The sequence below is a fragment of the Myodes glareolus genome, chromosome 27 (assembly GCF_982192425.1).
Source record: "Myodes glareolus chromosome 27, mMyoGla1.1, whole genome shotgun sequence".
NCBI classification, from domain to species: domain Eukaryota; kingdom Metazoa; phylum Chordata; class Mammalia; order Rodentia; family Cricetidae; genus Myodes; species Myodes glareolus.
Window position 1 is genome coordinate 4,926,798 of NC_142052.1, and position 17,374 is coordinate 4,944,171.

At 39.3% G+C, this 17,374-nt stretch overlaps 1 protein-coding gene across 1 annotated transcript in view; it reads left to right on the forward strand.

The window, feature by feature from the left end:
• Gnai1 (G protein subunit alpha i1) overlaps positions 1–17,374 on the forward strand; it is an 82,350-nt gene that overhangs the window by 56,915 nt on the left and 8,061 nt on the right. Inside the window, exons 4-5 of the mRNA XM_085684192.2 lie at positions 4,803–4,960; positions 6,780–6,908. Coding sequence (XP_085540318.1) covers positions 4,803–4,960; positions 6,780–6,908 — 287 coding nt within the window. The remainder of the gene's footprint in view (positions 1–4,802; positions 4,961–6,779; positions 6,909–17,374) is intronic.

A 17,374-nucleotide genomic window follows, 5' to 3' on the forward strand; every position in this document is an offset into this window, starting at 1 on the left:
AGAAATGACAGTATATTTTATTTTTATGAATTTGGATATATTTATTGTCATAAACATGCATTAAATTATTTGTGGTAATATCAGTCATTTCCTTTCTTAATACAGTGATCCCTCATAAATTCACTGAAATTTAGCAAAAAATTTTGCAATCTTAAATGGAATTAAAATTAACTTATTTTTTATTTTATTACCCTTTTAACCACTATGGTGAAAGAAAATGACTGACAATTTTTTTTGTCATTTTTACTTGTGATTGTAGAGAAAATATATTTAGTTTCATGCTCCTTAAAGCAGCCCTTAATCATCTGAGGTTGCCACTGAGCCACAGTGTGTCAAACACACCAAATTCTTTCTTTGCCCAATTAAGATGCTTCAGAACTTTTTATTTATTATTTACTTATGAATATTTATTATTCTTTGTGTATATGTGTATTGTTTGTATATATATTTATATGTGTATATATTATTTGTATATATGTGTATACACACATATATATTGCAACATATTTACAGGAATGTAGTAGGTTAAACATAAGCTATCATTGTGTGATTTCCAATATCGTTGACAAATATTATAAATGATGTAAGCACTTGGACAAGGGATGTCCATTCATGTGTCAGACCTGACGGCCGGAAGTTATCCTTGTAAGCTTCAGTTCAGAGCGATTGCTGCTTTTCACCTAGTTTATCATATTTTTCTCCTTGTATTTTAGACGGGTCTTTTGATGCTCTGTGTGCAAAGATTACTGGCGTTTTGTCTTCTCTGTTGTGATTACTCATCTAGCCATTGCCTTAAAAGCCTCCCCTGGGGATTCCATATTTCAGATTGCTTTGACTACTCAAGAGTGTTTGAGCTTCTGAACGAATCCTGATGTGCTTGGCACTGAGAATGTATTGTTTCTGCTCTGTACCCAATAGGAAATATATTCTTTTTGTGCCTTTCGTGACCCTTAGCATGTCAAAGGTCAACCATCCTGGTCCTTCAAAGTCTTCCCCATCCTGGATAGACTATGAGAGAGTCTCACATAAAATGCACAGCCCAGCCCGGTGTCTAGCTACTCCTGGGAAAGCCTGTGCTATCTCCCTAGTGCGGTACTGAGGTGGCTCCTTTCTGAGCTCCACGGCTTAGTTATGAGCTGGGACTTACACGCTCAGGTTCACATTTTAATTGGCTTACTTCCATGTTCATACCCATTCTGTCTTTAAAAAGAAAAATTAAATTTTAAAAATTATTTCTACGCGTGTGTGTGCATTACATACATAATCTGTGCCCCACATGCTGCTTACCATGCTGTCTAGTATGTAGAGTGTGATCTGGTCTGGAGACGGTAGGTAGGCTGGAAATCGAACTAAGTCTAACTCTGACTTAGTTCCCCCCAGCCCTCCAGCCCTTCTTTGCTTTTAACACCATGTCAGGCTCCTGCAAACTGCTACAGGCTTACCTCACTCCAGCCCTCTCGTCTGTGGTCGCTGTGCCTTTTATCTCTTACTGCGTGCATTCCTGTTGATTTCTCCAAACGAATTTGAGTTTTGTTTTATGTACATTTTATAAATACCTTGTTCCAGAGTGGAGTATAAACACTGTCACTGTCCTACAGTTTCGTTTTCTTGTGTTAGAGAAGAAAAGGACTTATTTTTTTTAGACGAATATTTTATATCTCTAGGCAATTATTTCAGACAATAAGGACTTACTGATTGTTTATGTACTGATTTATGTGATTACTGGGCTGTGGTGTTTGAGGCAAAATACCTTGGTTAATTCAACACAGAAGGTTAGGTAGAAATCTTCCTATAATGCGTTCTGCTCAAATCCCATTAGCTTTTCCTGTGACAGCGGTTCACTGTATTTTAGACTGACTTTGCACTCACTATGCAACCCAGGCTGGCCTAGTACTTGAGATGCTCCTGTATCAGCATCCTGAGTACCAGGACGACAGCTGTCCACCATCACACCATGCCAGGCTTCCAGTTACTTTAGGGAGAGAAGCTGCTTGACATTTTGTGAAGAAGAGAGGTTTTTTTGTTGTTTTGTTTAGTTTTGTTTTGTTTTTTTATGCTAGTTTTACTGTGTAGTTTGGGAGTTTGCAGTTCGATGTTATGAAATCCACAGGATAATAGCGTAGTTACTACAGGAAAGCAAGTTAAGATGTCTGTGATTTCACATTTAGGAGAGGGGCTAAAATGAGTTTAATTAACATAATTCTAATAAACTCAACTTATAAATAAATAAAATAACTTTATTTTATATTTATATTATATTAAATTATATATTTATAATTATTTATAAATAATTAACATAATTCTAATAAACTCAACTTATAAATAAATAAAATAACTTTATAAAACAATAAAATAACTCAACTTTCTGTTGAGTTTAGGTTCCGTGCAGTTGCTCCTTATGCTATCTAATCTCCACCTGCCTCTTGCTGCTTATCCTTCCGAGAACATTCCCTGTTGCTTCTCCCACTTCCTTTCCTCCGGGGGTGGGGCCCAGTTTAATTTTCTACCTCTGCACGTCTGGCCAACATTTTCTTCTGACTTGGAGGATTCTGTCTTCAGTCGAATGAGGCAGACATGGAAAGAAAGGGATCGCGTGGTCTCACTGACGTGTGCAGTCTAAAAACGGAAGAGACATTGGCGTGCCTCGGGAGGGAAGTGCAGTTTATAAATACAGCGTCCAAAGTTCCTTGTGTGTTTTCTTTAGGGCCTCCTCCTAGAAAGTATGCAAGAAAGGGCTCTGACCCGATGATCTAGCCTGGAGGGTCTTGTTCTCTTCTGCCAAAACTTCACAATCATTGAGGAGAGATTGCATAATGGGATGCGTTTTTCGAAACTCCTTAGGTATTTTTCTAAACAAAATTGTGTTTTCGGTAGTTCGGTAAATAAAAAGGGCAGGTTGTTTGTGCATAGGTTATTATGTGGAAGGTGGGTGGCCTTATTGCTCCTGGAGACAGGTCCAAGGTACCAAGAATGGCTGCGGTCTGCGGGACAGCTTTACTAAGGACGTGTGCGTGTTGCTGGCTTGCACGCAGTTCTCTTGTGGTTTACTAAGGAAGGAAGCATATGCTTGAATAACGTGTTCCTATGCTGAGAAACTTAATTAGTTTCTATGACGCGTTCCAGCTGACAAGAAAATGTTTCATGAATTAGCGGTAGGATGAGTGTGTATCGTCAGCTTGTCTGTTCCTCACGCCTGTCTTGAGACATTTTTCTTCCCCATACTCCGTCATTCGTCTGTCAGACTCAACCGCAATGCTTTCATCCCCCAGTAGTGGTGGGAGATTAGTTCAAGGAAGCTCAGCAAACACCAAAGTCTGAAGGTGATCAAGTTTATGTATAATTTGGCTTCCAGATGTGGTGGTCCCCTGCTATAATATCCGCACTTGGCACTGAGGCAGGCGCATCACAAGTTCAATGCTTGTCTGGACTGTGTAGTAAAAAATCTACTTTAGAAAAGCCAAAAGGTATATTTACATGTAATCTATAGAAATCCTACCTGTGTACATTAAATTATTTCTAGGTTACTGTTAATAAGAACCTGACCATATATGCTAATAGATTTTATACAGCATTTGTCATATAATAATGATTAAAATAACAAAATATTAAAGCCTCTATGCCTCCCCAGTACATGCTTTCCAAATGCCTTCAACCTGAAGATTGGAGAGCCAGCTGTAGCTTGGAAGGATGGCCCTTAGGAATAGCAGTATTTTTTTTTTCCACACTAAACAAAACCACACATCTCAAGCTAAAAATAACCTGAGTAAAGTAGTAACTTGTGACACCAAGGGTTTTTTTTCTTAGACTATTTCTACCTAAAGTCCCCACTCTACTACCAGGGTTGGCAATTACTACCCACACCCGGAGCTCAGAACTTGAATATGTGTCTGGTCTTAGCAAAGCTATGCTGCACGACAGACCAGATGTGGAAGACTTGGTGTGAATAAAGTGCACTTGGAGCAGGAGCTCATTTTGCCCGGCGCATGGCTGTGGAAGGCAGCCTGGATCACACCCAGAGGCTCCCCCCCGTTTCTCTTTGGCAACTGTGACTACGAGTGGGTTATTATTTGTGGTTCAGCAACTGTAGCAGCTTCATCTCCAATGCAGAACCAGGCCCCCTTTATACCCAGTCTCATAGAGCTTGGTGTGTGTTCGTGTGTGTTGTCCTCATGCGGATGGTGGGTGCATCTACTCCAAAGCTTCCAGATGTCTTTCCCTATGCCTGGGTTAACAGACCCTGCTCCTAGCTTCCCTCCCTCCCTGATTATCAATATGTGTACATCGTGAGAATCCACAGACAATTCTGTGAAACCATTGTTGCTTTCGCCACGTTGATTTCTCTCTTCCCTGACAATATTTTGCATCTGTAAACTGAATCAAAATGCTAACACTTAATTAGATTGTGCTGTAGATGGTCTTTAAGGATGCTGTGCTTCTTTGATTAAAAGACTTTGGAGAAGAATGACTTTCTGAATCACCCATCTTTTTCTGTTTGAAATGAGTGTTAGTCTACAACGTTCTGTCAGTGGATAGCGAAGGTCTCTTCACACGCCGTGATTAGTTGTTCTTGTTGCTCCAGGTGTTTCAATAGCTGCCGCCTGTACCACAAAGCAGAGGCTCGTAACATAAGCTTGTAATTTTGTTTTGCATAAGCCAACTTTGCAAGTGGTGCTTTCGAGAGAGAAAAGTTGTGGCCCTTTATAAAAAACCATGAAGGAAATTCACAACTGTGGTTTTCGTCTTGCTCATCTCTCCATTTGTATCCTTTAACTTTAACACCTCTTGTTCTGTCGAATGTGCAGGATGACGCTCGCCAACTTTTCGTGCTGGCTGGGGCTGCGGAAGAAGGCTTTATGACGGCAGAGCTCGCCGGAGTCATAAAGAGATTGTGGAAAGACAGTGGTGTGCAAGCCTGCTTCAACAGATCCCGGGAGTACCAGCTGAATGATTCTGCAGCATAGTAAGTAGCCACCGCTTAAATTCGAAACCAAACTTTAATGAATGATCTTCTGCTAGCAAATCTGTCTCCAGGTCACTTGCCCTGGAGAGTTGTGGGGCACATGCAACTCATGGTTCCTGAGTGACAATATTTGAATGCTTTCCCTGTTGTGTGTGTGTGTGTGTGTGTTTGTATGTTTGTGGTAGCAATGCTGTTATTACCCATGTTTCCAATTAGAGATCATGTTTAATCTCTACTTAGAACTGTATGGAACAGGGTTTTCTCCAGTTTACCTCCAAGAATGTCACTGAAGCTTTGAAAACTCCCTCTGCTTTTCTCAGAGCACTGATCTAGCTCCTCTAAACCCTCCTCCCCTTCCTAAGTTCTCCGTGCCTTAGAGAGGGTAGTGTAAATGCCTTGTTTAGGTTTGAGCCCTCAGCCATCTCTTACTTTCTTCATCTTAGGCATCCACGAGTCTCAATGTTGACCATCAGTTACTGTGAAAAGAGGCTTCTCTGGTTAAGACCGGGAGTAGCTCTAGTCTGTGAGCATAAACATAGATATTTATAAAGTAGCTTTATGTTATATCAATTTAGTAACTATAGTTGGGCCTACGACTTCCCCAGACTAAGGTTGTTATTGAGTGGTGTGGGAGGGTCTTCTGTCGATGTGTTACTTTCATTGGTTAAATAAAGAAACTGCCTTAACTTTTTGATAGGGCAGAATTTAGATAGGTGGAGTAGACCAAACAAAATGCTGGGAGAAAGAAAGTGGAGTCAGGCAGACGCCATGGTTGTTCTCTCTGAGAAGGACGCTGGTTAGACTCATGCCGGTAAGCCACAATCAAGTGGTGATACAGATTATTAGAAATGGGTTGAATCAATATGTGAGAGTGAACCAGTAAGAGGCTATAACTAATGGGCCAAGCAGTGTTTAAATGAATACAGTTTCCGTGTAATTATTTCGGGTAAAGCTAGCTGGGAGCTAGACGGCAGGAAGCGGCCCACCGCTCCTTTTACAAGTGAGATTCTCATCTGTGGAGCAGGTCTCAAATAAAATGAGACAGCACTTGATTACTTCTATGAGAGTGGTGGCACTATTGAAAGATGGGAATGTCTTGCTTGGCATCTTGGATGTTTGATTCATAGGGTTCACCAGCCCTGTGATGTCTTCTTTCCCCCAGCAGCTGCATAGCATCTCTGGGAGTTTAACGCTTGCCTTCAGGGAAGAAGCTGTTCTAACTTGCTTTTTCTATATCTTAATTAAGCTGAAGTGTGTGGCACCTTTCACATTAGTGTCTTATTCTTTAATTGTGATGGGCAAAATAAGGCCACTGACAAGAGCCTATGTTATTTTGGGGGAACTCAATGTTTGTAGAGCTATTGAATCAGAGAACAGAACAGTGAAATAGAAGGCTAGAAGGAAAGAACATTCCACCCAGCCTTTGCTGAGCTTGCTTACCACTGCCTCCACAATTAAGACCTGTAAAGTCTTTAACGGAGTGCAAAGTATAGACCCAAGCATGGTGTTATACAGAAAAGCGTAAGTAAGAATTTTAAGAAACATTTTAAGCTCATGATGTTTTTCAGTTTAGGCATTTTTAAGCAACTTTCTTTTGAATTTCTATAACTGCAAAAACAAAGCTTAACAAATTTAAACAGGCACTAAAAGATTTGTGAGTAACTTTGTGATAGAGATGCTTAAATTGGTTGTTTATATACTCATAAAGACCCTTGAAGACTTCAGAACGCTGCATAATTAAACTATGCTGTAGCTTTTGTTTTGAGACATCTTTTTGGCTCCAGTCCCTCTTGACAATGTGCTTGTTATTTGTTTTCAGTTACTTGAATGACTTGGACAGAATAGCACAGCCAAATTACATCCCAACTCAGCAGGACGTCCTGAGAACCAGGGTGAAAACAACAGGAATTGTGGAAACCCATTTTACTTTTAAAGATCTTCATTTTAAGTGAGTAACTTCCAAATATATTGCTTATAAGCTTGACTATAAAATGCATTGCTTTAGAAACAAAAGGCAAAGTAATAATTGTTTATAACATTTTTACTGTTGGGAAATTTTTTTCAGAAGATTAGACAAGATAATTGTATGGAAATGAATTAGAACATTTTCGGAAGAATATTTAAACTTTTATTTAAGGAAAAATAACCAGACAAGTGCCCTTTGCTCACTATTTTTCCAGTGCCCAAACCATAATAATGTCTGGCTGTTTGACAAAACAGAAGATGTGTCTTTAATATATAAGCATATTTCTAATGAGGGCATCGTTGTCTGTCTTTAGGTAAAATAGGAAATTTTAGTTTTACAATATGTGCTTACTTAGAAAACTGTGTTTCAAGAAAGGTGTTGTGTGAATTTTAATTCATCTTATTACTTAAAAATTTCAAATCAAATATTAGGGGATCAATGCTGAAAGATCAGAGAAGTAAAGGAGCCAGATACTAGAGAGACCTTTAACCTTTACCAAATCTGGACCCAGGGTGGACAAGATCCTGTCTCCATAAATTCTTCAAACTGAATTCTTAGACTGAGTTCACCTTCTCCATGAATTCCTCAAACTGAATTCTTAGACTGAGCTCCTGTCTCCGCCCACCTTACATTCCCCTCTCCAGCAAGTGATATCCCTTCCCTTTTCTACCTTCCTAGTGCTGGGATTAAAGGTGTGAGCCAGCACCATCTAGCTTCATTTCTCTTTTACAATGGTTCAATCTTGTGTAGCCCAGGGTGGCCTTGAATTCACAGAGATCCATCAGCCTCTGCCTCCCAAGTGCTGAAATTAAAGGTGTTTGCCACCACTGCCTGGCCTCTATGGCTAACTAGTAGCTTATACCACACTCTGATCTTCAGGCAAGCTTTATTTGTTAGATCAGAAACAAAATATTACAGCACAAAGGTGCCTTTGAATTTTTTCTTGAAAAATTTCATGAAGCAAACTGCTATTTGAAATCTGGTGGTGGGCAATGTTTGCTTCAGGTGTGTCCAGTGTGAAACTACTGTGTGTGAAGAGTGGTACATAATGGAGCATTAGGAATGACGGAGTATGGGGGATGTTCCTCCCAACTCCTTCCTTGGAATGAGCCAGTTTCAGAGGAAGGCAATGACTCATCATACAGACATTCATAAAACTGTATCTCTCTTCTTCTAATAAATAATGCTTTTCAAAAACATGAGAAAGACAGGGATTGAATCTCAGTCAAACCCAACCAAATTTTAATTTGCCCGTCCACCTCCAACCCTAAAGCCTCCTTGGTAATTTCTTTCATCCAGGGTCCCTTTGTCGATATCTGCTGCTGGAGTTTTTATGTTTATTTTTTATTCCCTATTTCTTTGCTGTATTGCTCGACTTGCTAACCCCATGCCTTTCCAGTCAGAACTGCTGAGCGTGTACCTTGCTGCTCCTCATTTTGACCACCTTACTCTCATTTAAGCAATGACGATAGAATCAAGGAAAACAAGGCTACATATTTCATATAACTATGTATGCCTGAAAACAATAACTTGACTACAGTGTTTTCATAGAAAGCCAAGACCACTGTGCTGTTACTTGGTGTTGAAGAAAATGATATACTTGTTTATGATTTTCATTACTAATCTTCCCTCCTTGATATTATGTTTCTATATTCTGAAGCTCTATACAGGAACTGGAGGAGATTGTTTTTCAATACCGCATGTCTTATGATTCAATTTCATTTAAAATGGCACATTCCCTAAGTGTCAGTTCTGTGTCCAAAGGCAAGGATCCCGATGTAAAACCTTTGGACAGCTTGCTGGGGCCCCCGTCACATAAACCTGACAGTAGATTACTCAGACTGTATCAAATACCATGTTCCCTAGACCGTATATATAACAGCTAATTAGTAACCCCAGAGAAAGGATACAAGGCTGGAATTAAATGTGTTGCGTGGGTTTTGTATCATTTTCCTTGGTTCAGCAGGCAGGGGTTTCCTTTGGTTGTGTCCTTAAACCAGTGTGAGGGAGATAGGTTTAGGGACACTGCAGCTGTATTCATGTGTAAGTCCACCCAGGTGCCTTCATGTTCCCACAGGATGCTACAGATCCCATGACTCAGACTGAGCAGACCCCACTTGTCATTACAGAAGTTATTAGAAAAGAAACTCACGATGAGTCCTCCTTATGAAAACTGTCATGATATTCATACCCTATGTTTTGCATTACACATTTTCTTTTCCAGGTTATTTTTAGTGCTTTATGCTTGCTTTATATAAATTCAAACTGTATATAATTAAAATTTATATACCCTTTATTATACAGGATTGTTTTGACTATCCTGGGTTTTTTGTTTTTCCATTTGAAGTAGAGTATTGTTCTTTCAAGGTTTGTGAAGAATTGTGCTGTGATTTTGATGGGGATTGCATGAAATTGATTTTCATAAGATTGCCCTTTTTACTATTTTACTGATATTACCCATCCAAGAACATGGGAGATCTTTCCATTTTCTGATATCTTCTTCAATATTTTTATTTAAATACTTAAAAGTTCTTATTATATAAGTCTTTCATTTGTTTGTTTAGAGTTACAACAAGATATTTTCTTGTTTGTGGCTTCAAGCCCTACTATAGAACTATTGTAGTGAAAATAGGTTGGTATTGGTGCAAAAACAGACAGGTGAATCAATGGAATCGAATCAAATACCCAAAGAATCCACATACCTATGAACTCCTGATTTCTGACAAAGAAGCTAAAATCATACAATGGAAAAAAAAAGAAAGCCTATTCAACAAATGGTACTGGCATAACTGAATATCAGCATGTAGAAGAATGCAAATAGGTTCTTATCTTACCCCTTACACAAAACTCAAGTCCAAATGGATTAAAGACCTCAGTATAAATCCTCCCACACTGAAACTAATAGTAGAGAAAGTGGGATGTAGCCTTGAATGCACTGGCACAGAAGACCACTTCCTGAATACAACACCAGTAGCACAGACACTGAGATCAACAATTAAAAAATAGGACCTCCTGAAACTGAGAAGCTTCTGTAAGGCAAAGGACACAGTCAACAAGACAAAATGGTAAACTACAGAATGGAAAAAAATCTTCAACCACACACCTGACAGAAGGCTGATCTTCAAAATATACAAAAAACTCAAGAAGCTACACAACAAAATATCAAATAATCCAATTTAAAACTGGAGTACATATCTAAATAGAGAATTCTCAACAAAAAAAAATCTAAAATGGCAAAAAGGTACTTAAGGAACTACTCAACATTCTTAGCCATCAGGGAAATGTAAATCAAAACAACTGTGAGATACCATCTTACACCTGTCAGAATGACAGATTAAAAACACTGATGAAAGATTATGCTAGAGAGGATGTGAAATAAGGGAAACACTCCTTTATTGCTGATGGAATTGAAAACTTGTACAACTACTTTGGAAATCAGTATGACAGTTTCTCAAAAAATTGGGAATCCATCTATCTCAAGAGCCAGCAATACCACTCTTGGGCATATACCCAAAGGATCCACACACATACTACAAGAACATTTGCTCAACTTTGTTCATAGAAGCATCATTCATAATAGCCAGAACATGGAAACAACCTAGGTGCTCCTCAACCAAAGAATGGATAAAGTTAATGTAGTATATTTGCACAATGGAGTACTGCTCAGGGGTTAAAAAAAATAGAATCTTTAAATTTGCAGGCAAATGGATGGAACTAGAAAAAAATCCAAGTGAGGTAACCCAGACCCAAAATGACAAATATGGTATGTACTCACTCATAAGTGGATATTAGACATAATGTAAGAATAATTAACCTACAGTCCACAACCCTAGAGAATACAGGAAACAAGGAGAACTCAAAAAATACATACTTGGATCCCTTTGTAGGCAGAAGTTTTTGTTCTACCTAGTTCCACAGTCATTCAGTCACAAAGAAACACACAGAGGATTATATTAATTATAAAATGTTTGGCCTATTAGCTCAGACTTATTATTAGTTATCTCTTACAACTTTAACCCATAATTCTGGTCTATGTTTAGCCACATAGCTTGGTACCTTTTCTCAGTGAGGCATTCTCATCTTGCTTCCTCTGCATCTGTCTGGTGACTGACTCTCTGCCTTTCCTCTTCTGAGAATTCTCCTAGTCTTGTCACCCTACCTATACTTCCTGCATAGCTAATGGACAGTAAGTGATTTATTAAACCAAAATGAGTGACAAATCTTTACAGTGTACAAGAGCATTATCCCTCAAGATTCCCCATCCTGGGAAGGGAAAATACACAAGATCTCTTTAGTGAACTGGGAGCATGGAGGTACTGAGTAGGGAGGCTGGTAGGGGAGTGGGAAGGGGATAAGGGGAGCCAGGCGGTCAGGAAGGTTGAGTTGGGTGACGAACAGAGAGGAAGTACAAGGAAAGAGATATCTTGATATAGAGAACCATAATGGGGCTAGTGAGAAGAAATCTGGCACTAGGAAAATTCTCAAGAATCCACAAGGACGACCCCCACTAAGAATCTAAGCAATAGTGGGGAAGGTGCCTTAAGTGCCCTTCCCTTGTAATGAGATTGATGACTATCTTAATTGTCATCATAGAACCTTCATCTAGTAACAACTGATGAAAGCAGATGCAGAGATCCACACATCAGCACTGGTACGGACTCCTGGTGTCCAGACATAGAGAGGGAAGAATGATATTATGAGTAAAGGGCCAAGATCATGATAGGGTAACCCACAGAAGCAGCTGACCTGAGCTACTGGGATCTTAGTGACTGCATTGACAGCTGGGGAACCTGCATAAGACCCAACTAGGCCATCTGAATGTGTGTGGCAGTTGTGTGACTTGGGCAGTTTGTATGGCCACTTGCATTGGAACCAGTATTTATGTTTTGTGCATGAACTGACTCTTTAAAGCTCATCCCTATGGACGGATACCTTGCTCAGCCTAGGTACAGGAGGGAGGACCTTGGTCCTGCCTCAAGTGATGTGACAGACTTTGTTGACTCCCCATGCAGGCTTCAGCCTCTCTAAGGACTGGATGGTGGAGGGGTGGAGAGAAGGTGGGATAGCAGGAGGGAGAAAGAACTGGAGTTGGTATGGAAAATAAGATTGTTTTAAAAAGAATATATATATATATATATATATATATATATATATATATATATATTCCCTTAGCTTTTCTTCTACACCATCGTCACAGTATCTGAAAAGTTGAAGGCACAAAGGAACAAAGCTAGCAGCAACTGCTGAATCATCTGTTCAACAGCCCTTGTCCACATTAGCTTGAAATGGCCTAGTTTATGTTGTTATTGAAACTATCTTTTGTTTTGTTTTGCTTTGCCTGTAAAATGCTCTGGTTCAAGATTGTTATTCAAAAGAAAGCTTTACTATGAATCATGGGTTAGACTGCTTCAGGTAGCTTCGACTCTCTCAAATGATAAGGACAATGGAACAGGATTTTTTAAAGAAATTTTGTCAAGGAGGTTGTCAGTTGGAGATCTGATAGCAAAACAAACCTTTGTCAGTTCACTTCCTAATGTAGGCTCAGTACTCCAAGCTGGGAAGTTGGAGCATCTCAGCTTCTCTCTCTCTCTCTCTCTCTCTCTCTCTCTCTCTCTCTCTCTCTCTCTCTCTCTCTCTCCCTCAAAAAAGAGGCTGTTTCCCTACTGTCTTAAGTGAAGGTGTAGACTGTTGATCTTCAATACAAATTTTATTTAGTAGGAGTGGTTTTGAATTCACTCTTATTGTTTCCACTTTCATCCCCCTTTTTTTTGCACCTCATAGTGGATATATTTTTCCTTCCTACTGAATCTCTTGTCTTGTAACCCTCCTGATAAAAGTGTAGGTTATTGAGTAGCCATATGCAATATCTGGTCTGGGGACATATGTTGCAGGGGGTTCACTTGTTGGTTTCCAGCCGCCTGGCTAGCTTACACCTGATATTACCACATGGAAACTGTACTAATTAAATCTCTGCTTGGCCCATTAGCTCTAACTTCTTATTGGCTAACTCTTACATCTTAATTTAACCCATCTCTATTCATCTGTATATCACCACAAGGTTGTGGCCTACCAGCAAAGTTTCAGCAGTTCTATCTCCACTGGTGGTGGCTCCATTGCGTCTCTCTCTGCCTTCCTTCTCCCAGCATTCAGTCCAGTTTCCCAGCCTACTTAAGTTCTGCCCTATCAACAGGCCAAGGCAGTTTCTTTATTCATTAATTGTAATCACATCACACAGAGTTTACTCCCACATCAGACATATCCATTTGTGTTAAAACTATGCAATGATATTTAATCATAAAATGTTTATTGTTTGATGATTTAAAACGTATTTGCCTAACTACAAAACATCTTCAAGTCTGATTTTTCAAAAATTTTGTTTACTTAAGATTTGTTTGTTCATTTTTGTTTTGTTTTGCTTGGTGTTTGAGACAGGGTCTCACTTTGTAGCCCTGGCTGGCTAGAGCTCACTCTGGCGAGTCTCAAATTCATAGTAACCCGCCTGCATCTCTGCCTCTTGGAGTTCTGGATTTAAAAGGCTGTCCTGCCACATCCACTAGTTTTTCTAGTTTTAGTGACCATGGATTAAGAAAATGTGTTTTGGTGAGGAAATGGCTGATTGTGAGGTGGGGTTGTCTAAAGAGGAATTGGAAGGCATTTCAGTTAAAACAGATGGAATTTGGACATAGATTTTTTCCCATTAAGTAACTGGGTAAACCCCACTGAGATGCTTGGATATTAGCATGTTGCCTTTAATCAGAAGTGCAATAACATAATGAGTCTTATTTTTCCTTTTGAAAATAATTAAGTAAAGATAAAACTTCACCAATGTGACAGATGATGGCAGTGCATGTCATTGTATTATTTGGGTCCTAAGACAGTCTGGCCGTATGAAATCACTTTAATGTTTCAGGATAGTCTTACGTGTTGACTACCAGAACATACGTTTCCTAGCTTTGTCGAAGTTGTCATTTCAACATCAAATAGACCCTAGGATTTGCTGAGGTTGACTGTCACCGTGATCCTGCCAAGAAGCCATTTTTACTGCATGGGTGGGGACCCTTGAGGGACAGTGTCACAGGATTTGTTGAGTTTCATCTTTAATATAGTGACATAGAGATGCTCTTCTTTTGGATTTGGGGTTGTAAATCCCAATGATGGCTTATATATGCTTTTAACTTTTCTTTTTCTGGGTTAAATGGGCCTGAAATGAACTAGGTCAGAAATGTACTTAGAATAAATGTACTACGAACCATTGACTGTGGTACTCTCTCAGTAATGCTCGGTATATTTCCTGTTACAATTCTCTGTCTGACTTTAACTGGTAAATGAAATAGATTTCATATTTTTATATGATTGGCTTAGCAAATAGAAGATGAGTTATGGGAGATTTTCTTAGAGTTTAAGGATCTATCTATGTGACTGGGCTGCTATGGTCAGGGTCTTTGTCTAATGAATGAATTGAGCAGCTCTGGTTATCTATTTCCAGATATAGATTTCACGTATCCTTTCTGTTATAAAGTTGACATGACTTAAGAGAACCTTCCATTTCCTTTCTATAATATAAATGTGTAATAGATTTTGGGACGCACTGTTCTCTTAGCGAGCGTGATAGTCATATACAGTTAGCTAATTTTGTACTGGTCAGGCTTGGCCACTTGGTACTAGATGATTTCAGAGGCTAAGGTAGTGCATCTCAGGAAACATTTCCTTCGACCTCACATTACAAAAATACCTAAGAAATTCAACCTGATTCTCTAGTTGTTAACAGTTGTTAACAGCCTTTTCATATAAAGGAGAACAGATTTTATGAGAAATTTTTATTGTTTAAATAGATACTCAGAATTTGAGAAACAATATATTAAAGAATTACATTAATAATTAACATTTTATGAAGAAATAATTATGACATTTCTGAATTATCTGTGATTTATATGGAATCTGAAAAGAGTAGTAAAATAGTTAATTTGGTTATTATCTTCATTTAGCTTTTTAAGTAGTTATAAGTTTAAATAAAATCTGGCCACAGCTATTGTTGCTCCTTGGTTTTCAGGTTCTTTCTCAAAACACAATCTCTGACCGGTGACTTCAGCATCTCCCAATTGTTGTTTCTGTTTGATGCTACTTGGGAACCACTGGTGTAGAATGAATTTTCCATTATATGACCAATATATGAAGGACCATCATTCATTTATAATTCATAAATTAAATAAGTTGGGGAGGTTTCTTCTATACTCAAATTACCTGACTGTCACATTATAATGAAATATCTTTGGTTTTAACATTCCCCTGATATAGAAAGTGTTTCCAAATCTTAAACACAACATTAGTCTATTATTTCTTGAAAATGTCGAAAAGTATTCAGTAGGCATGGTTGATTTATTTAGTAGTATTTATAGAGTTCTTTGTGTATCGAATGTTGGGGACATAAACAAGCAAAGAGAGACAGTCTTTGCTTTTAAACTGTTTAAGGAGAAAGGCAGATACAAAAACAGATATTTAATTTTTAGGAGATGGTAATTGCTAAGTCAGAAAATAGAGCTTACGAGTAAAGACTATTCTTTGCAAATAATATTTTCACTCCCTAGGATTGCTATGCAAATTGCCCAAAAATGGGTTCATGAACAAGTAAACATCCATCATCTTCCCGTTCTTCAGGCTAGAACTGAAATCAGTGTTTTGGGAGACTGTGCTCTTCCTCAAGGCTCCAGGGAAGAATATTCCTGACCTGATTTTAGTGTCTGGTAGCTGCTGGCAATTCATGGCACACCTTGGCTTATACCTCTGCCAACTGTGCGGTCATATGTCGCTCTTTCCTGTGTGTGGGGGAGAGGGACTCCCTTTTGGCTTGGAGTTTATTCCTCAGTTTGCTTTTCTGCTGTTGTGTTCCTATACGAAGGCAAGTCCACTACTTACAGACTGATGGAGACAAGCCACGCAGCCACTTCTGCCCCTCTGTTACAGCATCACCTTCCCTACAGTGGGCCTTTTCCCTTTGCTCTGAGAACTCATTAAATCTGTTTCTAACCAGTTTTGTATTTGCAGGCTGTTCACCATAGTCTATGCATTCCCTAAGACTGTAGAAACTCAGGGGGTTTTTGCTTTCAACTGAATTTGAAATGAAATTAACTATGTTATCTATATTTCAAGAAAATCTGGTTGTTTCTTTTTATGTGACATGCTTCAGGACACTTCAAGATGCTACTCATGTATCCAGTTCCAAGTCCCTTTTCATTTTCACACCTGTAGATATTTGTTACAGTATCTCTCTTTATTGGTTCTTCCTTTTGTACCACCCAGTATTCCCCAGACAGCAGGAATGATTAGGTTGTTAGAAAGCAGGGGCAGACCTGAGTTTGCAGAGCAGGCTCTCAGGCTCCAGTAAAAGCTCTGGTGACATCATGAGGATAGTTTCATCTTTTGTCTGAGAAACCCTAGCCTTGGTCCTAACCCTCCTGGCTGATTGCAGGGAGCCTGGCTACACTGTTAAGGAGAGTCCGCATTGCTTAAAGTCAGCCATCTCTAGACATCGACCACATCAGTAGCACAGAAGCACTAGTAAGTGACTGAGTCACGGAGTGAGCAGAGCAGACAAAGTGGAGGAAGGGATGGGTTCTTCCAGATGGATGGGCGAGGCATGCTGTGTGAAAAAAAAACTATCTAAGCTTATGGTAAAATTGTTTACACATGGTATTCTTGTATTAATGTTAGTGGAATTAAATCGGTTCTCCCTTTGTTCTCTGCTTCAGTGGGTTGCATCTTACCCCTCTGCCCTCTGGTCTCTTTCTATGCTGTGGTAGGATCGTCCTGCTGTAGCAAACGCTAACGAGCAGCTTCCAGATAAACCAAGACTACGAAAGTGGCGGCACTCGTGGACAGATCCAGATTTGGTTTTAGGCCACCGCTGCTCCGTGGGGAATTAGCGAGGAGTGGTTTTAATTAGTGCGCCATTGAGATAAATGGGGCCTTTAAAATGTGCCTGTTTACACAGTGTTTCCGTTATATAAGCGGCTATTTCTAGGCTGTATAATGTAGTCTATGCAAATTTAAACTTTGGCTTAACTTCATAGATTTGCCAGGAACAGGAAGGAAAGGTCACTGGCATGTTATTGTTTGATTGTGCCAGAACCAGGTACACTAACCTCCAGTGGTCCATGGTTATATATTATATAATTATTGAGGAATTCTTATTTTATTGGTCCATCACCCCTTCTCTCTCATTTTAGTCTATAATTTACACAAACCTCTTGGTCATTTTCTAAAAGTACTTTGTCTCATAAACCTCTTCTTACTGAGATGGTTTCCCTGACGTTCCAACCTCCTGCTTTCTGCCCTGCCCGAACTCATTTCTCAATACGAACAGGGAGCCCTGTCCTGTGGTTCTATTGCTTTGAACTGGCAAGTCGAGTGTGTTTTCTTTGGCCTGTGATTTCCTCCATTGCTTCATGTGG